General features: G+C 35.3%; 1 protein-coding gene across 5 annotated transcripts; it reads right to left on the bottom strand.

The window, feature by feature from the left end:
• Positions 1 to 2,095: 2,095 nt before the first annotated feature.
• Positions 2,096 to 27,012, bottom strand: LOC127868760 (plexin-A2-like). 5 transcript variants are annotated; one of them, XM_052410818.1, is made up of 10 exons: positions 26,811 to 27,012; positions 13,921 to 14,002; positions 10,891 to 11,007; positions 10,194 to 10,316; positions 9,317 to 9,521; positions 8,758 to 8,957; positions 7,156 to 7,274; positions 5,991 to 6,047; positions 4,806 to 4,901; positions 2,096 to 3,232 (listed from the first exon to the last, which is right to left on the bottom strand). In XM_052410818.1, the coding sequence occupies exons 2-6, from the start codon at positions 13,927 to 13,929 to the stop codon at positions 8,890 to 8,892; spliced, it is 522 nt and encodes a 173-aa protein (XP_052266778.1). In that variant the 5' UTR covers positions 13,930 to 14,002; positions 26,811 to 27,012; the 3' UTR covers positions 2,096 to 3,232; positions 4,806 to 4,901; positions 5,991 to 6,047; positions 7,156 to 7,274; positions 8,758 to 8,889. The 5 variants fall into 5 exon arrangements, with proteins under 5 accessions (XP_052266778.1, XP_052266769.1, XP_052266787.1 ...); XM_052410809.1 differs by lacking the exon at positions 26,811 to 27,012 and adding an exon at positions 25,454 to 25,532; XM_052410827.1 differs by lacking the exon at positions 26,811 to 27,012 and adding an exon at positions 25,454 to 25,532 and having other exon boundaries at positions 8,779 to 8,957.

Below are 27,012 nucleotides of genomic sequence, written 5' to 3'. Positions count from 1 at the left end.
ATAAGTCTATTTGAGACTTGACCGTGAAAGGAACAAGATAAAATGAACCAGGTTTTCTTTACTAAGGGACAAGAAAGAGACATATAGTTACTGAAAGCCATGGACAGTTTATACGCACCCCACTTACCATTCAGCCAAAAAGTAAACTTTCATCATTAACCCTTTGCATGCTGGGACATTTGTCGTCTGCATAAATGTCGTCTGCTGAATTTCTAAATTAGCATTTTCTTCGATTTTTTTCAAAGAATACAATCAGAATAGCAAACAGTTTGTATCCTGATGAGACGCCACATTATGTGGCGTCTCATCTGGATCCAAACTGTTTGGAAAGGCCTTCAAAATTCGGTTCCAGCACTGAAAGAGTTAAAAAAGATGAAAATATGATATGGAAAAAAGGAGGTTATTACACACGCTTTTTTCCCATCGTTGTAAAGCAGCCAATGACTGGTTCTATTCAGGAAACAGACTCAAGAGCATGTAATTTTACACGAGAACTGGCAATATAAAAAATAAGATGCGCTCTGGAAAAACAGGGCTTAATGCATGTACGAAGTGTTATCCCAGTTAGCCTTTGCAGTCCCCAGTAGGGACAACACTTGACGTGTTTTCATAGAATTTCTTGTTTCAAGGTAGTCACTGGTTTTAGCATATTACTAAGGCAATAAAGAGCAGAAGTGGTTTGTACCATAAATAAATACTCAAAACACACTTTTATAGGTGGTTAGAAATAGTCAGGTTCACTCACAACTGTTGACACATTGGAAGTCATTATCCACCTCATTTAACCAACAAAATAACTCACAAAGTCACAAATATTTTCTGATTTTTATTTTCTCAACTATTCTTACATAACATAACATCACTTTATTAAACTCAAGTTACAATTGCAACACATACAAACATGACATGTTTAGGTAAGATCTACCTAGAACAAGATATGTCTTCATCCGAAGACATATGCCCTCAAAAAATGCTTTTTCGAAACCTAAACGCACATTTTGACACCTAAACGCGGACCCTAAGTTCAAAGTCAAGGTCAAAGGAGTCAAAATGTGTGTGTGTATGAAAAGACCTTGTCCATATACACATGCATGCCAAATATGAAAGTTACATCTGAAGCGACATAGAAGTTATGAGCATTTTTCGAAACCTAAACGCAGAAGTGTGATGGACAGACAGACCGACAGACGGACAGACAGTGCAACTCCTATATGCCACCCTACCGAGAGCATAAAAATAACTAACATACATTTTCTTAGGTAATAATTATTTAGGGATTTGAAAAGGGGGATGGGTGTCCAGTTGATTATTTGACCTAGTTATTAGACTTTTACCTGGGCCTAGTACATTTTAAATGAATAGTAACCTCAAATATTGAAACAGAGTATAGGTTATTAGCAAGCGCGTGGGAAAGTGATTGACGGGTGAAGTAGACATGGTCACGTGATTTAATAAGGTCAGTGTAACAGACGTGAAAGTTTTGTTGACCTGTACGATTCGTGCTCATTTAACTTTGGTCAATTTTGGAGTTTTTTTTTTTTAAAGCATGTTGAATAATCTAGTGATTTTCACCGGATATATCTGTGAACATTCGTAAAGGATTAACCAGAGGCACCACGTTTGGACCTGTACATGGGGTGAGTATAGTAGTCTCATGTATTGGATAATTTGTCAACTCAATAAATAGATCCCTTACATATTAAATAAAAAAATCGTTTCTATAAAAGATGGCCCATGCCTTAAGTTTAACTGAACAGTCAGCAATTTTCATGCGAACAACTTTAACACTTAAGTTCGTTGAAAGCTACAGCCAGATTTACTAAGTAATAAAACATAAACAAGAGGGCCGAGATTGCCCTATATCGCTCACATGACAATCATCGTTGAGTTACCGGATATAAACAATGGGCAATTTTTTTAAACGTCAAGCAACATCATGCAAAATTGACATATTTATGATCAAACAGTTATCTAGTCAACACAATTAACAGATTCCTAACATATCAAGCAAAAATTGTGTCTTTAAAAGATGGCCCATGCACTGAGACTCAATGCAAAGTCAGCAATTTTCATTCAAGCGAATTTAACACTTAAGTTCGTTTTAAACAACAGACTTACTTATCAATATAACATTTCCAAGAGGGCCAAGATTGTCATAGGTCGCTCACATGACAATCACTGTTCACTCAGTATATATTTATTGAACCAGTGACCTTGTTTTTTGCCCCAGATGACCCATGTTAAAACTTGTCCTACATATCATTCAGACAAACATTCTGACAAGGTTTGGTGAGGATACAATCACAATTGACAACTTCAGTAGGTTTGATGAAGATACAATCAAAATTTGACAACTACAGTGTAAATAAGGTTTTACTAAGATACCAATATTAATCTAGATTTTCTTCTGACCCAGCTTTGCTTAAACAGAGCTAAACATTTGGCCTCTTGTGTTTACAGCATAAAGTTTGACGACGCACCACGAAGACTGATCCTAGGAACTCATTGAAAATAATGTGATACGCGATGCTCAGTTTGGTTTCAAATCACAAATAGTATTAATTAGAACAGATAAGATTTTTGTATTAAACACTCATGATTGAAAACTCGCAAAATTATACCGCTGTTTTTATTTGCTTTCAATGTGTGTAATAAGAACATTTATTGAATTTCAACTTTCTAGAAAACAACACACAAAGCCAGTAACAGGATTCCAACCCAAGACATCCAGATCTGCAGGCGAGTACTCTACCACTGCATCATGGAGGACTAGTTGCTAAACACAATTAAGATAACAAAATACTACTCACAAAACATACACAAAATGTAAACAAACATGACACTAAAGTTGACAGCTTATTATCAACAATGTTAATTTTCTCTTTTTTTTAAGCACCTTGAGGTTCTCGTTTTGGCTCTATACATATTTAAGTATGTGCAAAGCATTGCCAAATCATTAATTTAAATAACACAAATTACTCTTCTTTGAGGTGTATGGCTTCTTTCTGTACATTTATTACTTGGATACTGGATTTCCTTATTTCAACATGTTCTTTGTCTCCATCTCCTTGTATGACATTTTAACTTTCCTCAATGTATATGGTTACAGTGTCTTGTTCTGGATATACTGTGCTTTCACAATCACTGTCACTTTCCTCTGATGGTATGTAATCGGCATCATCGTCAATCTTCTACAAGGTCGTCGTTTTCTATTTGTTGCTCTTCAGTATCCCTTCAAAATATAAACAATGAACTTGTAATGTTTAGGATAGAAAATCTACCAATATTCTGACAAAAGCCTTTATATCAGTATTAGATAAGTGCCACTATAATGACACCTGTCTGCTTTTTTTAATTTACATACCTATGTGCATGTGTGTGTGAATTTCTTAATAACTTATCTTTTGAGGACTTCAGCAATGTATCTCTATCTACACACTGAAACCGATGTGAGGACTTGAACTATTAATCTTTTTTTACACATGTCAAGAACATTCAACCTAATTGAGGAACAATGTATGTTCATAAAACACAGTTAACAGGTTGAATATGTTACATGGAACCTACACATAGTTTGATGATTGTAGGTGGCAGCGTTAAGTGTTTTGTGCAAAAGCCAATATGATCTGCATTTATGAAACTTTCAAACATTTGCAGAACCATAGTAAAATTGAAACAAGAGATGTGTTTGTCAGAAACACAATGCCCCCTAATGCGCCGCTTTGAATTATTTTTTTACCATGAAAGATGACCTTGACCTTCCACTACTCAAAATGTGCAGCTCTATGAGATACACATTCATGCCAAATATCAAGTTGCTATCATCAATATTGCAAAAGTTATGACCAAGGTTAAAGTTTTGGGACACACACACTGATTGACTGACTGACTGACATGACTGACTGACTGACACAGTGACAGACAGACAGGCCAAAAACAATCAACCCCCGATCTTTCGATCCGAGGGCATATAAAAACAATGTACATACTATTTGTTGTGAGCATCCTCGCCTACGGTCTTTAGGGTACTAATAGTGGTCATGGAAAGAGAAGACAGGCTCTCAGTGTAATTGGCAGGACACAGTTTGTGTATGTTTGATCTATGAATACTTATTGTAACCTTAACATTTAATATAGGGCATAGCTATTGCACGCAACACATCATCTGATGTGAGGTTATATGTATGTACAGTTATTCCAGATTTGGATACTAAACCTTGAAGTTATGGCATGGACAATTATTGATTTCATAACCCTGATTGTGACTTAGACCTTAAATACCCGGGTCGGCATTTCGTCTGATGTTGGGTTATATGTTTGTCTGGTTATTTTAGATTTGGATCATTAACTTTGAAGTTATGGTATGGACTCAATTTGTGTATGTTTGACCTGTAACATAGCGACATGGCTTTTGGACGCAACACATCTTCAGATGTTGGATAAATACATGTGTCAACTTATAGTTATTTAAGATTTGGATTATCAACTTCAAATTATAAAGCTGACACGATTTGTTACATACCTCATGACAGATTGAAGGCACACAAAAAAATATGTCCCTCACCCCACTTTGGTGGGAAGGGCGGGACATAATGAACACCTTACCCATATTTTTTTTTTAATTCTCTTTCAACGAAATGCTGTAGATTAAGGGGGGGGGATCTTTACTACAAAACAGACACAAAATACTCACTACATTCATTCAGTTCTACATAAAAATTGACAACCCAACAAAGAATCAGTGTCAGCCAACAAAGATCTATGACTTTCAATGTGTAGGTTATTACTGACTAAAGTAATCCTACCTCTGAACTCTAGCTGACTCTTTCAGCTGTTTGACTGCTTGCACTTTGTTCCTTCCAGTCTTCATCATAAAACTCTTGTAATCTTTTTGTTGGAACCTGGTAAAAAAGACGTTTTTAGCTTTGTTAAACAGAATTATCCTATTGAAATGCAGGAGAGTTACAAGTGTTTATGTTTGGAAAGTAAGACGCTAGACCATTATGAAGGCTAAATGAGTGGCATGTTTAAACTAATTTACATGTTAATGCTATGTTCATGAAATTTTAGTTTCTCATTAATCCTGTATGAATACAGTGATTTTATCACTTACTGCACTGCTCATAATTTTATGTGACTGAAGATTAGATTTGAAACAAGCCATGAACAAGGATGCCGTTCAGACCCGGGTCCCCTTTGTCAGAACTAGAGGTTTGTCACAGGAGTGACGAAAAATCCACGACACCAGGACACAGGATTGTATGAATCATCAGAGAGAAAAGTGACTTTTTGGGCAAAGAAACTAATAATTAATAAAACAGTTTTTAAATAATTTAAGAAAATCATATGAGACTGTCTGTCATGAGAAATTTATCTATGACTTTAACCTTGAGCTGGCATAACTAAAGCATGGGTTCTGCGCATAGCATTGCTGATGTCAATATTTGTTTTACGTTTTAAGAAAATCGTTCACAAATACTTTGATATTAGATGATTTATAAAATTGCCTAAGTTTTAAGAAAATCATTTAAGGGATATAAGATTTATTAAGGGTCACAGTGGATACGGACTGACAGAAATCTGTCATTTGACCTTTAACAATGACCTTGACCTTTAGCTGGCAAAACTACTGTATGGGCACTGCAAATAGCCTTGCTGATATATAGATTTATGTAAAGTTTTAAGAAAGTCATTAAAGGGTAATAGAAGTTATAGAGCAGACACGAAATATTGTTGTCTAACCAACACAATGGTGGCATACAGTTTGCACATCACCATGTTGAGACGGACATTTGGGCAAATTTTGATGAAAATCCTTCAAGGGGACTAGCAAAAAGGATTCGAGTATTATATACAAAAGCCCTCTCCCACAGGGTAGCTAGGTAGGGGTATATTAATACTGCAATTATGTAAGAGCTGGTCACAAAAGATTTCAGGACATTAATTCATGACAAACAAGAGCAACGCTACATGTATTCCACTATTCCTACCTTTACTTTTTCCAAAGTAACCTTTTATCTTTATTTTCAAATGAAGGCAACATCACACTGCAAATATAAATATTAAAAAAATGTAAATGTAAAACAGCATTGTGAGAAAAATTAATAGGGGTCATCTGCCAGTATGATCAATGTACCTATGAAGTTTCATGATCCTTGCCGTAAGCATTCTTGAGTTATCCGGAAACCATTTTACTATTTCGAGTCACTGTGACCTTGACCTTTGACCTAGTGACCTGAATATCAATAGGGGTCATCTGCCAGTCATTATCAATAAAACTATGTAGTTTCATGATCCTAGGCGTAAGCATTCTTGAGTTATCATCTGGAAACCATTTTACTGTTTCGAGTCACTGTTACCTTGACCTTTGACCTAGTGACCTGAAAATCAATAGGGGTCATTTGCCAGTCATGGTCAATGTACCTATGAAGTTTCATGATCCTAGGCATAAGCATTCTTGAGTTATCATCCGAAAACAATTTTACTCTTTCGAGTCACTGTGACCTTGACCTTTGACCTAGTGACCTGAAAATAGGGGTCATCTGCCGGTAATGATCAATGTACCTAGGGCTAAGCGTTCTTGAGTTATCATCCGGAAACCATCTGGTGGACGGACCGACCGACGGACAGACGGACCGACCGACCGACATATGCAAAACAATATACCCCTCTTCTTCGAAGGGGGGCATAAAAATTAATGTCTTCTGGTGCATCTGGGGCATCACCAGCCTTTGTCACAACTTCCATGTCCGCTATGAAGTTGAACAAGAGCACCGCATAACGGGCGCCAACGCTCGGCTGCGGGTGCATTTTTGAATACATGAAAGCTTGTCAGAATTTTATTTTAGAGGTCGCAGTGACCTTGACCTTTGACCTAGTGACCCAAAAATGGATTTAACGTGTAGAACTCATCAAGGTGCAGCTACATATGACGTTTCAAAGTTGTTGGTGGCAGCACTTTGATTTTAGAGCCAATGTTCAAAAGGTTAACAAAATGCTTAAGTTTTAGCACCAAGCGGCCAGCGGACGACACGACATGACGACGGACACGACGAGCTGGCTATGACAATACCTCGGGTTTACTCCGAAAACAGCCGAGCTAACAAGAATGATTGCATATGAGAACCAGAGATTTTGTCTCAGCAAATACCTTACCCGGTAGTATGTTTTGTTGTTTGTGAGCATGTCAGAATGTTGCTAGAACTCTAGTTGAGCAGAGTTCTGGGCCACCGTTACCGTCATGTCTTCTAATGGTGAATCATTGGCATCATCTCCTGCATGACAGAATCGAAAGCCATGTTAAATCACAACATCAATCTACATAACTATCCATCTTATTATTGTAATTAGGAAATGATAAATACGACATGCTTGCCAAGAATTGTATGTCAAGTCTGGACTAAATGTATTTTAATAAAATAAGTTTTGAGTTTGATTGATAAGAGTTTTCTGGGGTTATTTATTATTTTCAAAAAACATAATTGTAGGGCAAGTCATCATTTTGATAAAATATATTGTGCATTGAGTCCTCATTTTTATGATTAAGCAATTGTATGTCAAGTCCTCACTTTGATTATAAAATAAGTTTTGTGCTAAGTCCTCATTTTGATTGCTTCGATTTCTTATTGAAAACGTTCTTATTTTGAAAAAATTAATTGCAGGGAAAGTCATCGTTTTGATAAAATGAAGTGTGCATCAAGTCGTTACTTTTATGATAAATCAAATGTATGTCAAGTCCTCACTTTTATAACAAGAGCACTGCATAACGGGTGCCAACGCTCCTCTGTGGGTGCATTTTTGAATAAATGAAAGATTGTCAGAATTTTTTTTTTTAAGAGGTGAAAGTGACCTTGACCTAGTGACCCAAATATGGGTGTGGCGTGTAGAACTCATCAAGGTGCAGCTACATATGAAGTTGTAGGTGGCAGCTGTTTGATTTTAGAGCCAATGTTCAAAACCTTGACAGAATATTAAGGTTTTAGCATGACGCGGACGACACGACACGAAAAGCTGGCTATGACAATACCTCGGGTTTTCTCCGAAAACAGCCAAGCTTAAAATCTCAAATTGACATCTTGATATCATAAAGAAAATTGCATTTAGTTTTATTGTTGAATGTTTGCAAGTGCATACAGAAGATTTTCAGACCAGTTTATGTGTGCGACCATACTTACAGAATTGATGAAACAAAAATACCAAACTTTATTACGAGTTTTTTTGGTATACAAATTTGTAACTTACCCTAGGCTCATAAAAAACAAGTCTATAAGTCCGTCTCTGGGAAAACCTGGCTTAATGCATGCGTCCCAGATCAGTCTATGCAGTCTGCACAGGCTAATTTGGGATGATAACTTGTCTCTTTTCAACAAAAATCCAGTCTAGGCAGAAAATGTTGTCCCTGATAAGCCTATGAGGACTGCTTATTTAAAAATAAATGAAAAATTTAACCTAATGAACTCCCAGGAAGACAGACAGCCCAAATTATTTCAGTACTGTAATTCTTAAATGGAGTGGGGTTTAATAAGCATTTCCAAATGTCTCTCACTCTGGAAAAATGGGGCTTAATGCATGTGTGTTGAATGTTGCCCCCAGATTAGCCTATACAGTCTGCATAGATTAATCCAAACCTACAATTTCTGCCTGAACTGGATTTTTGTTAAGAAAATACCTCATTTAAACTCAAAATTCAATAAAAGTGAAAAACGTTATTGCCGATTAGCCTGTGCTTAGGCTAATATGGGACGACACTTTACACACCTGCATCATGGCCACACGTACCCCGAGTATCTGAGGGTTTGGACAGACAGTTGAGCGGTCGAGCCAGTCAGAGGCAGGGCAGAAAGTCTGCAGGGAGCATGTGGGGCTTGCACCCACACACCAGCTACACTCTTATTCCGGGTCCATACTAAGGCACTGACCGCAGTTGGTTACCATGGTACCACACTTGTAGATTCGGACTAGAAATGGAATAAAAAGTTTAATACCACATTTTAGATAAGGTAACAGTATGTTTTGTTTTGTTACTTTTTTCAAGGCCATCATATCATATAGAGAGAGTAATATCCAGATGTAGAATTGAAATAACCTGTAATAAAAGTTGTTATTCCTAAAGGCTTGCATAATTAGCATTAAATTAATTTCATCTGATCATATCGAGGCCGTGAGACAAGGTTATCGCAGAATAATAACAATAACCCTTGATTGTAGTAAAACAAAAACAAATAAGCTGTCATTAAAATATTAAATGGTGTTATACCCAGTCACATGTCTCTGTTTTATAAATTCGAAAAGGTATCAAACCTCAAGGCTACTTCACCTTTGATATTTTTTGGATTATCCAATGGAACGCTGTTCTTCCCACTCGTCACGGTGAACTGAGCGGTTACTATGGGCAACGTGACGTCAGAGAACTCAAACTGGAGAGCCTCAAACTCGAGGTTGGAGGACGTGATTTTCCATGTGGAGTACTTCACTTCCAAACTGTACGTGAACAGGCAGAGGACATTGTCCATCTGGTCTGGCTGCAAGAAAGCAGGTGAGATTGCACACCAAAATATGGCAAAGAATCTGAAATGAGACTCAAGAATGTTGCTCAAAGTGTGAAATGAGTCTGAACTTTGAAATGTGGATCAAAGTATGAAATGAGACTGGAAAATGTGGTTTAAAGTGTGAAATGAGAGTGTAAAATGTGGCTCAAAGTGTGAAATGAGACTCCAAAAAGTGGCAATCTGTGAAATGAGGCTTTAAAATGTGGCACAAATTTGAAATGCAACTTTTGCATGAGGCACAAAGTAAGAAATGGGACTTTAAAATGTGGCACAAAGAGTGAAATGAGGTTTGAAAATGTGGCAAAAAACAAGTCAAATGAGACTAACATGTGGCTTAAAGTGTGAAATGAGACTTTAAAATTTTGCTATTTTTTAAAAGAAACTTTCAAATGAAGAACAAAGTTTCGACATATTTTAGACATTGTTCCATAAAACAAGGTATTGCACATAATCTTTGCTATATCTTTGTTTGTATTGGAATGTTTGCTCGTTTTTTTTATTGATTTAGTTATATGATGCCTGTCAGTACATCTACTAAAATTTCCTGTGAAGTATTAGCCAACATCAGCAATAAACCAGTAAAATGCATGATTACTAGTCTTGAACAAACAAATATTTATTTCAATCCATGAAGATTTTACATACCTGAATGTCCGCCACACGTACACTGATGCTCTTATTCTGGCCGGAATGTACAACCCCGTCAGTGTTATAGGAGGTAGTCTCCAATTGTGGACACTTGACAGGGGATCGAACTGCAGCTGTAGTCTATAACAAACACTCACTGGTAAAATGGAATGTCACATGTGCTTAACTAGAGTGCTCTTTGCTGATCGCTTCAACTATGTTCTGTAAGCCAACCATCTAAAAGGTTAATAACCTTTTTCGCTTTATTTTAATTGTATTCAACTACACTCCTAAAATCAGGCGTTCCATCACTCATTCATCACACGCACAATCTTCTTTCTGTTTATTGCTCATTCATTGAAAGCCATAAGTATCCCAATGCTGTGGCTATGTGATTAACAAAACTATAATACAATATGATTTCATGCAGCTCCTGTCAGATTATATAAATTTCTACTGCTTTGCATGCCATAAGATTATTTGTTTGATCTACTTTGATCAACATTTCTTTTGGCAACTTACCAGTACATACTGGGCGTAATGTTCTGCATTAAATATGACAGACAAAATATCTTGTTTCACACCCTATCAATCTATTTTTCTACAAATTTATAATTCAGATAGCCCAACAAAGCCAGGTCCATATGCTCCAATCTTTTAGAGGGAGGCTTTAAAGTATATTTCTGATTTTGACATGAGAGTCTCTCTAAATTACCTGATCCGGGCAGGCTGGTGCTGCATCACTGACACGCAGTCCCCGCAACATGGCACCACTTGCAGCCAAACGTACTCTCTGTGCAGCTCGTGCAACTTTAAGTCCAAAAGAAGATCTCTATGACAAGCAGGAAACCAGAATGTGTCAGATAAGGATTGTATAGAAAATTGTGGGCTAATATTATTAGTTAAGCCTTTCCCCATCAGAAGCAAAGTGAAAATGTGCAAACAGCAAACAGCATAAAACCAGAACAGCCTGCAAGCAACTCGCATTTTGTTCCGGTTTCATGCTGTTTGTTGCTAATCAGTATCTAAGGTTTGGAGTCGAAGCCTTAAAAACTTGAATCTATTAAGAAAGGTCTAAAATTCAAATTAACTTTTTAAGCGACTTCAAATACGTGAAAATACGTATCTAAGTGGTAAAAGGTTAAACAGCTTCTTACTGTCAGACCCTGAACAGCATGACATGGGGTCAGATAATCAACAATGGAAAACAGATGAGCTCAAGCCCATTATGAATTTACATCATTTTGTCTCACAGTGCAGGATGAGTAAGTAGCCATGTGACAAATACTTTCTTGAGTATCATTCTTTTTACAGTATCAGCTTAATAGAAGGAGAACAAGAGCACCGCATAATGGGTTCCAACCCTCGGCTGCGAAAGCTTGTCAGAATTTTGTTTGGCTTTTTTAGAGGTCAAAGTAACCTTGACCTTTGACCTAGTGACCCAAAATTGGGTGTGGCGTGTAGAGCTCATCAAGGTGCATCTACATATGAAGTTTCAAAGTTGTAGGTGGAAGCACTTTGATTTTAGAGATGTTAAGGTTTTAGCACGACGCCTACGGCGGACGGCGGACAACTTGACGAGCTGGGAATGACAATACCTCGGGTTATCTCCGAAAACAGCCGAGCTAATAAAATGAGTAGTCTTATTTTGATCAAACAAATTGTGTATCAAGTCCTCACTTTTATGGTAATTCAATTGTATGTCAAGTCCTCAATATGGTAATAAGATAAGCTTTGTGTAATTAAGTCCTCATTTTGGTTGATAAGGTTTTTGAGAAAATTCTTATTTAAAAAAAAAGTTATATTGCAGGACAAGTCTTCATTTTCCCCACTGTCATGCATAGACAGTGCTCATTTTGATTGCTAAGAATTTTTTTGATAAAGTTCTTATTTTGAAAATAGTAATAGTATGGAAAGTCATATTTGATCAAATCAATTGTGTATCAAGTCCTCAATTTTATGGTACATCAATTGTATGTCAAGTCCTCACTTTTATAATACATGTAAAATAAGCTTTTGAGTTGTTGAGAAAACTCTTATTAAAAAGAAATGCAGGACAAATCTTCATTTTCATCAAATTCATGCATGGCACTTTACTAAACACTATGTCTCCCCCATATATTTGACCTTTGACCTTGAAGGATGACCTTGACCTTTCACCACTCAAAATATGCAACTCCTTTAGATACACATGCATGCCAAATATCAAGTTGCTATCTTCAATATTGCAAAAATTATTGCAAAACTTAAACCTTGGTTAAAGTTTTGGGACACACACATACAATGACTGACACAATGCCACAATGACAGGCACTGCAGACAGGCCTAAAACAATATACCGCAGATCTTTCGATCCGGGTTGCATAAAAAATTAGGAATGTGAAACAGCATTGTGAGGACTTCAGCAAAACAAATAAACCCTGTACAACGGTCATGTGTGAGAACTTATTGCTCTCTTGCACGACTTGTTTTTATTCTAATTTTATGAGATCCATCTTCACAGGTGTGATTAAACTAAGACTGTAAAATAACCAATCTCTTGACACAGTGTTCGGTTGACCTTTAATAAAATTATTATACATAGTTTAGGTGCCTTCTTATTAAAACAGTTTTGTGTATAACAAGATATGTCAACTAAGGTGAAATATACCCCAAAGCAGTTTAGAACACAACACCATATGTGCGTGTTTTGGGATCTAACTATGCGTCACGATAATCCAAAACCAATTTGGGTTCAAAGATATTGACCTTAAAACACAATGTGTTTGTGTATGAGTACTGTGAGTAGCAGTCAACTTGAGGACAATGCATATTTTTGTTAAAATGATGTAAGATTAGGCAATGCTTCTCACAAGCCATTTAATGGTCCCTCGCCGAGGCGCTTGAATTTGGAAATCAGAGTCTGCAGTGCGCTTGAAATTTACCGATTAGTGTACTAGTTTTTTTCAGTAATTGAATCTAGCCATTTTTCAGATCAAAGCGAAATTTGTGAATATTTTGAGAGCCAATTTACGATCATCTGTCAATTACTTGAATTTTTTTACGCAACTTAAGCCCACCTAAAGGTGGATCGTTGTTGTATTGGAAAATCAATATTAACCGATGACAGCTCACGCTTTCCAAGAGCAACAGCACTTGTAGGCATTCAATACATCCTCGTGGAAATAGTGCATTTCATGCATAATGTTGTCAAATCATTTATTGGACTCATAAAGCCTCTTAACAAATTATTGTTGAATTATACACAACTACATCATATAAATGTTTTGTTGAATTCTCAAATTAGAATAGTTAAATTTGTAATCCGAAACTCGCTTCCCAATTTTAATGTTAATGCGACATGAATTACTTCTAGCTTCAAATGAACAGTGCTTCATGTATTTCGTATTGTTTCTTTGTCTCAATAAAAAACACGCAAAAACTCTGCAAACCAAATAACGTCATAAGTTAATGTAAAACAATTAGCGTATGCAGGAAATTGCCCTCCCTATCCCACCCCTTATGGCCCCGGGGCGTCTGAAAAATATCCTGTGCAAAGCACTGCTTGGTCAACAAAACATTTTGAGGACTAGAGTCCTCGCACTGACAGTAAGTCCTCACACCATTGGTGTGCACTAAAGTGTGAGTCCTCCACAACTTATGATGGTGGAAGTTCCATCAAAGTTGTTACAAATAATGAATTATGGTATTTTCTTATTTTCTTCACACATAATTAACATCAACACAAAAAATTTCAAATACACACCTTCATCATAAGCCAGGAAATGATACAGGAACTGGTTTTGTCAAGTTCTTTCCCTAATGACTTAACTACACCTCAGCATCATCTGCAAAGTACAAAACAGCTTTCATCAGTCATTTTACACAACACAATAAGCAAATAAACACAGATTTCGAAACCTAAACGCTGACCCTTAGTTCAAGGTCAAGGTCAAAAGAGGTCAAAATTTGTGTACGTAATGAAAGGCCTTGTCCATATACACATGCGTACCAAATATGAAGGTTACATCTGAAGAGACATAGAAGTTATGAGCATTTTTTAAAACCTAAACACAGATTTCGAAACCTAAATGCGGACCCTAAGTTCAAGGTCAAAGAGTCAAAATTTGTGTGCGTATGGAAAGGCCTTGTCCATATACACATGCATACCAAATATGAAGGTTACATCTGAAGCGACATAGAAGTTATGAGCATTTTCAAAACCTAAACGCATATTTTACAAACCTAAACCCGGACCCTAAGTTCAAGGTCAATGTCAAAGGGGTCAAAATTTGTGTGCATATGGAAAGGCCTTGTCAATATACACATGCATACCAAATATGGAGGTTACATCTGAAGCCACATAGAAGTTATGAGCATTAAAAAAAAGAGCTGTCTAGGAACGGCGCGCTCGACTATTCGAGTGCTTGACAGTTTAAAGTATTAAAGTAAGCCATCATGGAGAGGGGGTATAATGTGGGTGTGTGGTCATTTAATAGATAATCTTTTAAAAAATAAGAAAGAAAAAAAAATTGGGGGGGGGGATTATGGGTTGGGGTGTGTGGGATGGTTTGGGTCGAGTCCATTGTGGTATGTCAGGTAAGTGTTGTTTTGTCAAAGTATGAATCAAATGTGAAAATAAATAAAAAAGTTATGGCAATTTAAGCAAAATGTATTAATTTGACCTTGAGAGTCAAGGTCATTTAAAGGTCAAGGTCAAATTCAACTTGCCAGGTACAGTTCCATCATGATAGTAAGAAAGTATTTGAAGTTTGAAAGCAATAGCCTTGATACTTTAAAATTAAAAAGGATCTAAACACAAAATTTAACAAAATATTCAAAGTTACCATATATATATGACCAAGGTTTAAGTTTTGGGGCAGACACAGACACACACATACAATGAGAGTCAGACCAAAAACAATATACCCCCGATCATTCTATCCGGGGGCATAAAAACCTAATTGTAGGGCAAATCATCGTTTTGATAAAATATATCTTGTATAAAGTCCTCACTTTTTTGATAAATCAATTGTATGTCAAGTCCTCACTTTAATAATAAAATAAGTTTTGTGCAAAGTCCTCATTTTGATTGCTAAGATGTTTTTTTGAAAAAGTTCTTATTTTGAAAAAACTCATTGTAGGGAAAGTCATCGTTTTGATCAAATAAAGTGTGCATCAAGTCCTCACTTTTATGATAAATCAAATGTTTGTCGAGTCCTCACTTTTATAATAAAATAAGTTTTGTGTTGAGGCCATATTTTGATTTCCAAGATTTTTTTTGCGAAATTCTTATTTTGATCAAACAAATTGTGTTTCAAGTCCTCACTTTTATGTTAATTCAAGTGCATGTCAAGTCCTTACTTTTATAATAAAATAAGCTTTGTGTAAAGACCCATAAACTTTGAAAATTGGATTAGCACAATTTAAAGTTATGGTAGCACGAACTTTTTGATTTCATTTCATAAACATAAATTAGTTCTATGCTTTTATGCACTATTTTATTACACAAAATATATATATAATAATATCACATGTAGGCCTACATGGACTAGAACATTATGAATGATAAACACTTTATTTAAATATGTATGTTTTTAATATGTGTTATTTTTACAAATTATAAGCAAAATATATTCAGAATAAAAGCTCCATAAAATTCAATTTTCAACTAATTTTGTAGAGGCTCACGCACTGTCGGGAAAATTGTACTGTCTGGTATTTTCGTACAATCTTTTTATACTGTTTTCCTACTCAATTAAATAAGCTGTACAAAAAATCCAGTCCTTGCTAATGTCATTTGTCATAGGAAGCATCTGCTATATCTGGTAAGAACTCAGTTTTCTCTAAAAATAGATTTTTACAAATTGCAAATGAGTAGCTTGACATTCCGCAAGCAGAAAATGATGGTTAAGGTAATGAAACAAAAACCGGAATATTGTCAATCAAATAAAAATTATGAATAATTAAAATGTGTTATTTTGTATGCAAGTGTCTACTAAATAAAAACATAATTTATTCTTTCAAGATTTATTGTTCGTAGTTAAACAACAACATTTTTAATGTGTTGAGTAATTTCAAACCGTGTTATCTTTATCCTGACCCTAAAACTCAATGAAAATGTACTTAATATTAAGTCCCATTCAAACGTGAAATAAAACTAATCAGGTTCTTTTTTCTTTTTTTGTGACCCGCCGAAAATCGGCCCTTTCCCCTCCAATTTTTTGTTCTACTCAGCTGGTAAATTTTCCCCTAGATTTCATTTTCCCCTCCAAAAAAAAATAATTTTTTTTTAACCTTTAAATATATAAGTTAGCCTGATCCAGTGTAGAAAATAGAAAAATATTGCATAATTAAATTTTCTGTTTCCTTGAATTTGTTTTAAAACAGTAAAATATACTTAATTGATTATTTAAGACTTTCCTTATTTTCCCCCAAAATCCGGCGTTTCGTGTGATTTTTTCCCCCAAAATCCGGAGTTTCGCGCGATTTTTTCCCCTAAAAAAAGGCCAGGCCCTTTCCCCAAATCAGATTAAAAAACAACCTGCTTATCAATATATTTCTTTAATCTACAGTACTTTATTATAAATGTATAAAAAATATATGGATAAAAATAAGAATGTCATGTTAGCTGCTAAATCAATAAATGTATTCAGATGGCAGTTTATATAGTAGTTATACTTTAAGTATATTTTGATTTTTGCTCTACTTCAAAACAGCATTTCAGTCACATATAAATGATCGGTCAGCAAACCTACTCACGTTTACCTGGGTAGAATGGTTTACTTGTATTATAAATACTGAGTTACAGATAACTGCTCTTGCATAAACCAATTTTGGACAATCATTTACGGGCATGCATTAAAGCGGGTATATACGATTTTTTATATGTGTTTAATTATAATATATTGATAAAATATGTTACAATAACACAAAATAGGCAAGAAAAATTATACATTAAAGCCGAATTTCATAAAATGCAGCAAAGACAATGTAGCGCCCCGAGCCGATAGTGACGTACATATTTTCCTACAATAACCGAAGCATTCGTCTTTGTATTATAAACCGTTAAACTACGAGGGGTGTTCCAGAAGTTCGTGGATTTTCGCTATAACTTATTAGTTTGCTGGTAAAAGTCAATGAAATTTACATATTATACAAACCAATTATCACATACTTTATATATAAGCTAAAAATGCATGAATTCCATAAAGCGCGTTTGAAACGCGTTGCCATAGAGACCTCACGACATGCGGCGCACGCGTGTATTTTATTATAAGTATGAGCGTTACGCGAATTTAAATTTGGTTTAAATGTCGTTTATAAACAGAATTTACTGCAAATTTCACGTTACAGCGCCTAAGTCCTCCTTACAGCCCAGATTTGGCCCCTATGGACTTCCGCGTCTTCTCGGAAGTTAAATCACAGTTGCGCGGTATTCCCTTTGCAAGTAAACAGGAACTTACAGTTGCAGCAAAGCGAATCGTGTTGTCTTTTGACGCTGACTGGTATAGAGACACTTTTGACAAGTGGATTTCCCGACACATAAAGTGCATTCGCGTTGGAGGTGATTATGTGGAAAAGATTTGGCAGTTGTTAACTTCATAACGTCATTGACGTTGAACAGAAACGTTACACGTGCGTCGGTGTGCGCATTGTGCACATGTTTAAATCTCTGATATATATTTATTGTTTTATGTATTTCCATGATTTTTGGAGAGTAGATTTGGAAAGGACGAAATATTCTTAACATGCTATTTGTTTGTCCATTTATGTTACCAAATGAAAGTTATAGCCAAAATCCACGAACTTCTGGAACACTCCTTGTAAGTTTAGATGCACATCGTACATGTATGGTATACATGCTGGCGAATTCGGCTGTACAGCTTTTTTCAATTTCAGAATTAAATATCTGGCTTATTTCGCATTTTTCGACACATGTTCTTCTTAACTTTTATTTTAATTTATATTGAAATATATATATAATAAGTTTTTACACAGTTTATATAAATTCATAAATATTTGACAAAATCGTATATACCCGCTTTAAGCCTGGGTTTGAAAAAAATCACCTCATAATATGTCATTGATACGTTGGTCATGACTATTGATGTTGATAGCATTTATGGCATATATATATGATATATATAATTTCAATGCACAATTAAGTCTAAATACACTGCCGAAATAGTAATTATTAAATCAATCATGTAAAAAATATCAAATTATCATAGATACCTGAATGTTTTGTTTATATTTGAAAGGTTAATTAAATTCTCAACATTTATATTTCATGTTATTCACAATATTGTTTGACATCCCAAAATACCACATGAGTGGTTCAGTCTACCTGACACAGTCTTATTTCACGTCCAAACTTTATACATTCAATGATATGGCAAATAGGAGAAACAGAACACTTACTTATTTTACATATTTCATCAAAAACAAACTAGTAATGAGCAGATCAAAGCGTTATACAAATACAATTAATTTAACTAAAATAGATCAGGTGTTCGAATATACCCGATACCCCTCTTAGCTGTATGTATGTACTCATAAAAGCTCAGAGCCTTAAAGAAGAACTCACAGGCACTCGGCATTAGTTGATACCCCCCCCCCCCCGCTGCTAAATGAATTAAAAAAACTGAGACACTGAGGATGAGGACTATAGTTTAAGTCCTCGCACTGAAGGTAAGTCATCGCACTGTTTGTGTGCACTAAAGTTTGAGTCCCCACAACGAATGCTGTAGTACAGTACCAAGACAATTTTTCTTTTAGTGTTTAAACATGGTACATGTATATGTCACGATCACCAAACACTAATGCCTGCCACCAGCGCTTCTGCTTTTAAAACAGGTAAGCGTCTGCATTTATTGTATTTATTGAAATATAATGACAAAAAGAAAAATCTGAGACAGTCGTTTGACTCTTATTTGAATCATAGTTAAATAAATGGCGTAGAAACTAACAATTTTTAGTTTAAAAAAAAGTAACATTCTTTTTTCTGGTCCATAATCGGTAGCCAAGGAAGCAAAAACTACGACAATACGTGTTTTACAATCGTTCTATATAAAATCAAAACACACAAAGAAGTGCACAAGCTCTGTACATGCAAGCAACAACTGGCATATAAACAAATTTTCAAATGAATAAGTACATCATAACAAAGATATGACAAAAAAATCCCTGGTGGCACGCATGTGGAGCTGGTGGCACACAGAAGCGATAATATGAAAATGGGTATTAGTTAACATTAATTATGATCTAAATTGAAATTTTAAAAGAATAGAAGTCAATCTGACAGACAAACAGAAAAAATGATCTAAAGTAAAAACAGGAGGGTTGTTTCTAAGAAAAATGTTTCATATTAAAGAAATGTATAATAGCATATACGTTATTTTGCCAGAAAAAACTACAAAAAAATCAACTGTTCTAAGGCTTAAAAAGTAGGTTTCACTAATCTGACCAACCATAATTTTTGTGCCGAGTGCAGACCCTTAACTTTTTTCCATTTTAAAGTAAACAATTATTTGCTATATATTTTTTGTCAACATGATCATATTCTCAAAAACATTATGAATTGTCCAACATCTAAATTTTATACAAGAGCACCGCATAACGGGTGCCACGCTCGGCTGCGAAAGCTTGTCAGATTATTTTTTTTAGAGGTCACAGTGACCTTGACTTTTGACCTAGTGACCCAAAAATGGGTGTGGCGTGTATAACTCACCAAGGTGCATCTACATATGAAGTTTCAAAGTTGTAGGTGGCAGCACTTTGATTTTAGAGCCAATGTTAAGGTTTAAGCACGACGCCTACGTCTGACAAGTTGGCTATGACAATAGCTCGGGTTTTCTCCGAAAACAGCCTCGCTAATAAAAATTATGTTAGATAGACATTTGGAAGATCCAGAACTTCTATTGGTTGTGAAGAAGTTGTTTGATTCCAATGTTAACTAATATGACCAAGACTAATGCTCTTTGCAAACCCTAGTGTAAACAGTTTTTGGGGTCATTCCAAGTCAAGTTTACACAAAAAACTGACTTTTTTAAAAATTATTATTTGTTACAGTTGATTATATTTTCAAAATGTGATGTTGTTGTTATGTTGCAGTTTTTTCAACTTAACTTCTCAATTGAAAAAAAGAATGTTTCATGCATTGTAGACTCGACATTTGGAGGTTTTTTTACCCATTAAATACCTTGTTAAGGAGGGAAATAAACTTTATATTGTACACGAGCTGTCAGAGGACAGCGCACTCTACTATATGTTGATTGGGGTCATTTTAGTAAAAAAGTATGCAAAATATGAAAGCAATATGTCCAGAGACATTGAAAATATTTGAGGTGGTACGCAAACTTAAACATTGTCCAACGCCGGGGTGAGTAGGATAGCTCCACTATATGACAAGCTTGTTGAAAATATCAACATGTAATCACATTATATTTGTCAAACGCATATAAGGCCACAACAAATTGAAGATTTGTTCTATTGATTTTAGCCCCCTTTCCCCCCCCCCCCCGAAAAAATTGAGCGAGCGAGCTAAATATAAATAAATAAATTTTCATTCTATTTTAAAACAAGAGATGTGTTTGTCAGAAGCACAATGCCCCCTATTGCACCGCTTTTAAATAAAATTTCAATATATCATTTGGCAGGTTTAGAAATTATCTCCCTTTTTAAGCTTGTTACTTCCCTTGGATTGTATTTTTTGACTTTTGACCTTGAAAGATGATCTTGACCTTTCACCACTCAAAATGTGCAGCTTCATGAGATACACATTCATGCCAAATATCAAATTGCTGTCTTCAATATTCAACAAGGGCTGTTTGTAAAACATGCATGCCCCCCCCCATATGGGCTGTCAGTTGTAGTGGCAGCCATTGTGTGAATACGTTTTTTGACACTGTGACCTTGACCTTTGACCTAGTGACCTGAAAATCAATAGGGGTCATCTGCGAGTCATAATCAATGTACCTATGAAGTTTTATGATCCTAGGCATAAGCGTTCTTGAGTTATCATCCGGAAACGATTTTACTACTTCGGGTCACCGTGACCTTGACCTTTGACCTGAACATCAATAGGGGTCATCTGCAAGTCATGATCAATGTACCTATGAAGTTTCATGATCCTAGGCCTAAGCGTTCTTGAGTTATCATCCGGAAACCATCTGGTGGACGGACATACGGACGGACAGACAGACCGACACTTACAAAGCAATATACCCCCTCTTCTTTGAAGGGGGGCATAAAAAGTTATTGCAAAAGTTTAACCAAGGTTTAAGTTGGTGACTTACACAATGAATGACAGACAGAAGACTGACAGACAGACAGACCCAAAACAATATGCCCCCGATCTTTCGATCCGGGGACATAAAAAATATATGCACAATATCTGCAAAATACCAATGCAAGATCATTTACTGATAATAACTGAGTTTTAGCTCCTATCCAATATATTAGTTTGTAAAAATAAATAAAACAAGGGACAAAATTGTCACAAAACCAGGTTTTCAACTCAAAGTGTGACCTTGACTTTAGAGATATCAACGCAATTCTTTCGCACGACATACCCTCGGCCTCCAATGATGAACAAATGTGCCAATTGATTTTAAAATCTCACCATGAGCGACATAGTTATGGCCCGGACAAGCTCATTTATGACCATTTTTGACCGTTGAACTCAAAGTGTGACCTTGACCTTGGAGATATTGACGTGATTCTTTGGCGTGACACACCGTCAACTGATGGTGAACAAATGTGCCATATGATTTTAAAATCTCACAATGAACAACATAGTTATGGCCAGGACAAGCTTATTACGCACGCTAGCCCGCCGACATTCGCCAATCTAATAACCAGTTTTCTTCGAAACCCTGGTCAAAAATATAAAATAGCTGTTCTGCTTACTCACACCAGGTAGTGACTACTTAAATTAGTTTTCATTATCAAAGTTTTATACATGTAAGAAACTCAGCTTTTCTTCAATGATGGTTATAGTGTAAATAACATGAAACAATTAATAATACATTAAAATTTAACATTAAGCATAAGCAGTGATTTTTCTTCACATTATATTTTACAGCCTGTACCTTTTTGATTCGGAAAAAAGTGCGATAAACCATAGGGAAAATTAAAACATTATTATAACGATTATAAATAACAGTTATCAGTATACCAATTGTTAATAAGTGCATATATTTAACTGCTTTCTAAAATTCCTATTATAAAACTGCTAGGGAATTAAACTTCTGTTTGACCAATTGAATTTATTTAAAAGTTTGGCTTATTATATTGGAAATTTTAGGGATTTTTTTAATACTTTTTGCCAGCCTGTAAGAGGCTGCAATTTTGGAAAAAAACAACACTAATAGGAAATATCTTGCATTTGTATTAGTTCTAAACATAGTAGGTTATGGTATTATACAATACTCGATGCATTACTTTTGTTAGTTTAGCACTGTTAAAATTAGTAATTTAATGAGAAGTTTAAGTTTTGAAAATTAAAAAAGAAACAACGTAACTTGGTAATGAAAGAAAAAAAAGAAATGGGTAGTAAACGTTTTGTATTTCATATAAAAAAAGTCAATCAAATCCAAGTAAAGTTGTTGAGGTCCAGAAAGTTTCTTCACTTTTGCACTTATGTTAAGTTCATGATTTTGGGGCATAATTGTACACCTTGAACTTAGCCATCAACAGTTTGAACTAGTAGATAGGAGGCGTGTACAATTTATATAAGACGCATTCTTTTTTGTCGACTTCAACGGCCACACTCAGTTGCATGTTATCTTGGCTTTTTTAACGTAATCAATACCAACAAGTTTATTGCAGATTTTTACCAAACATATGCATATGACCGGTGACATTTCACATCCTGCGGCGGCACGTTGCATTTCGACGCGATGCTTCGCATCTGTCCGCCAAGGCAAGCCGCTATATGACGCCGAGTCGATGCGCATCCAGAGCTCCAGATAAGGTTTTGTGAAATTCTTAAATTACTACCAGATTTTCAAAAAGAATTCTTAACTCTGAAATTTTATTCTAAACGTTACTACTAAGTTTTGGATAATAATTCTTATTTTTTCTAAATGACCTCAAATAAATAATAATGGTTATGTTCATGCAAAAAAAATCAAAATAAACATACTAGCAACTTTATTTATACGAGTTCAACAGTGTCTTTTCAGTATTATACAATTTTTTTTCCAATACCTTCATATGCCCAAACTGTGCTCAGATTGCATGCCTTAGATGAATTTTTACATATTTCACATTTAAAACGGGTCTCCCCTTCAATCTTTTCAACGATTATCATTAGCCACGGGACTTGTCCCTTCCACTCGTTCAATGTTTTTTTGTGTGTTTAAGTTTGGACCCATCGTGACGCGTTTTTGTTTAGCTTTTCCGACTGTATCGGCAACTGAACATACAACCGCGTATAAGATCTTTTCTATAATGTCTTTCTAAACATTTAACTTCTGCTCACTTTGCGTACAATATGTTAAAAGCGAGTTTTTGGACGCTTTGCAGTCTTTTAGGACGCTCTCTGGGCACCGCCATTGTTTTTTAACAGATAGACTGTATACGCCGCTTTTATTGGAAAAATGCGCTTTTTAAAACAAACCCGATAACCATTCTATATAAGCACCGCAAAGATCTTTAATACGCGAAAATAACTCAATAAAAATCGATACGAACCGATGTAAAAATAATATTCGTAACGTGATTTTGTAATTCTTAATGGTACGACAAAATTTTAAAATAAATACGTAACTGACTTGTTCGTAATTACGAAAATACGACCTTTATCTGGAGCTCTGGCATCATAAAAAAATCTTTAAAAGATTAGTTAGTCACTAAATTGTAAAAGAGCAATTATAATAATATTAAAAATCATAATTAATTTAATGTAATCTATTACTGCATACTTACTATTTTTCCTGTCGCTACTCATTACCCAATTATCCCGTATATTCCAGTATTAAAGCAAATTCTGGTAAATATTTACAAGAAAAGTGCTCCAGAATTTCAAGAAATACAAATATTTGCCTTTTTTATTAAGTATTTAATGAATGTTGGCATTTGTTTCTATTTAAAGATGTGATGAAATAACGTCCAATCAGGGCGTTTTTTTCCCCCAATGAACACGCGTCAACATTCTGAAGTGATGCTCATGTATTTATACAACACAAAATAAACCCACACTTTTCATGCAACATTCTACATGTCTGCATAATTTTCGAGCACTTTCTTTTTAGATAAAGGATAAGCACGGTTTATTTGAAACTAGAATTTAATTGTTAATGTCGAGTTAGCATTAAAACTCGGAAGCATGTTTCGGATTGCAAATTGAATAATGCTAATTTAAGGATCGAACGAAACATTACAGTTATGCTTAATTAATTCAACAATAATTTGTTAAAGCGCATTATTTGTTGAATATATTTTAGGATATGCTATTATAAAACTTGTCTATAAAGCATCATATAAACATCATATCCGCTTATTAAAACATGAAAATAATAACATGAAAGTAGCGTAATTCTAGGTTTCGACGCTACACAAATGCACATGTAGGTGTATATCTTTGAACTCTATCCGCGTACGTATGCAGAGGATTTATGCCGCGAAAGTACGCGAGGTAAATTCAGACTCAGCGTTATTGCACGGATTGATGTTGAGTGCCTGGGCGATACGCCGCGTGAAAACATGACAAGGCCGCCGAGTACTAATGATTCTGGCTGTGGTGTGACCAAGGATTATGTTTGTTCCGCGTTGGCTGTAATGTAAATAAGTTACTTAAATCATCTGCGATGCAATGACTCATTGTCACGGGGAAAAATTAACATTTCCATTTGTGTCTTTGGCCGACGCGATAAGACAGACCAACGCCGCCATTTTTTTACAATAAACCAATCTAGTAACGCATAGCGTTATAACAGTCTATTTTGTAAGGGGGCAGGGGATATATTTTTATAACACTCATATCCATTTCATCAAAACAGAAAGTGACACAGGAAAGTCTTTTTGTGTCAGTGTCATAACATAGGCAACATACATTGAAAATACACCCAGAGAAAAGGCTGGCTTCTTCACATGTGAAACTATGGTCCTTGATATTTCCCCCCACCAACCTAATTTTTAATAAAAATTGAGAAATTTGACCCATTTGGCACAGAACATTCAAACAGAATGCAATCCTAGTTTTGACTACATTACTCATTTATTTCATCCCTGTGCTGTGTTTATTTACCTAGAAAAGTGTCTCCCATACGTTTAGATTGCTCACAATTTACCTTCCAAGCTGTGATATGTTTCTTCAGCGAGAAATATTGACTTCCGCCAAAAGTGAAATTCAAAATGTACTTGCTAGGGAGCTGTCAACTAGTTTCAATGTTTTTTTTCCAAAATGTTGAGACATTTTTTCTTTAACCTAACACAAGAAATAAATCTTATAAATTCCTAGTTGATTTTTAAAGACCATAAGTTATCCCTACCCTAAAGATATGTAATGTTCACCCCCTTTCACTGACATATCCCCTGCCACCTAAATTAGATATAGGCTACATTAAACTAAATCATTAAATGAATAGGTGCAATGCAAAATTGTTGCTGCTTAAAGGGCGCAAAATAAAAATATTTTTATTTCGTTTTAAAATTTATAGGTGCAGCAAATCTGACTAACATTTAATCAATTTGTTGTGGCCTAAAGCCAGATCAATTTTTGTATTACATTCTCTCATGCGTGGCGCCAGCTCCTCATGCGTGCCACGCATGATTTTGTTATTCATTTGCTATTAGATATTGTCAAACAATTGCAATTTGGTGCATACACGAGGTCAGAACTTTGCAGATCTTATTTGTTAGCATAAGGTTATTGGTTCTGTCCAAAAAAGAATGCAAAACCTGATTTCATAAGCTACCAATCATGAGTAAAAAAAAGTATGTACCTTTTTTAACCGAAAATGTATGGTCTCTACGTTGTATTTTATATGAAAAGGGTCAAACGACTGTCTAAGATCTTTCATCACATGTCATTGAATTATAAATTACATGCGAAATTCAGATACGAACCTGTTTTTAAAACGAAAGCGCGTGATAATTATTCGAGCCACCTGCTGCTAGAACACTATATAGCGTTTTGTGGCGGTTTATGTATTGTTCTTGTGAAACATTTGAAAATATTGTCACAAAGTTCAGAAAATAAGCATAATGAGTCACTGAACAAACGAGATCACATGTTGAGATGATGATGTAAATCAGTTGGTGGAGTACAGATTGTTCCCGGTATTTTCACACGTAAAAAGGTTAGGGGTTCTACTTTCACCAACAATGACGAATAAAAGCAACTTTGAGCAATCCATGTTTAGTATAAAACAGATTATTTCACCATTAACAATTTTTCGAATGCAAACAAAAACATGACATTAAACATCGTGTATCAAAAATATAGCTTGACAATAATAAATGTAAAAAGAAAACTTACAGTATATTCACAACAATCGCTTTAAACTGGCTCACTACGACGAATTTTGGCGACTTTTTTGATATCACTAAAATTGAATAAATATCTTCGACGTATGTTGATTTGCGTTGTTAATGTTTTGCATTAAAATTAGCAACAAACAAAAAACAAAGCGTTGTATATCATACCTTGTTGAAAGATACCCATATTCCACTAGTTAATGGAGCATATTTATTTTCTGCAACACCCACATTGTAATCCATGAAAACAGTTGTTTTAACGACACGTTTTCAGTCTCCGCCATTTTGACTAGAGTGTCCTCGCACTGAAGTTAAGGTCGCGACCTCTGACGTCATGCATATATTACACACTGGACAACTACAAACAAGA

The sequence above is a fragment of the Dreissena polymorpha genome, chromosome 1, assembly GCF_020536995.1.
Source record: "Dreissena polymorpha isolate Duluth1 chromosome 1, UMN_Dpol_1.0, whole genome shotgun sequence".
Lineage (NCBI taxonomy): Eukaryota > Metazoa > Mollusca > Bivalvia > Myida > Dreissenidae > Dreissena > Dreissena polymorpha.
This window is presented reverse-complemented; position numbering and strand designations above follow the sequence as displayed.

Coding starts and splice junctions, on each gene's coding strand:
- LOC127868760 (XM_052410818.1), bottom strand. Junction 9,522..10,193: donor TACGTGTGGCGGACATTCAG/GTATGTAAAATC, acceptor GCTTTCTTGCAG/CCAGACCAGATGGACAATGT. Junction 8,958..9,316: donor TAATCCAAAAAATATCAAAG/GTGAAGTAGCCT, acceptor TTCCATTTCTAG/TCCGAATCTACAAGTGTGGT.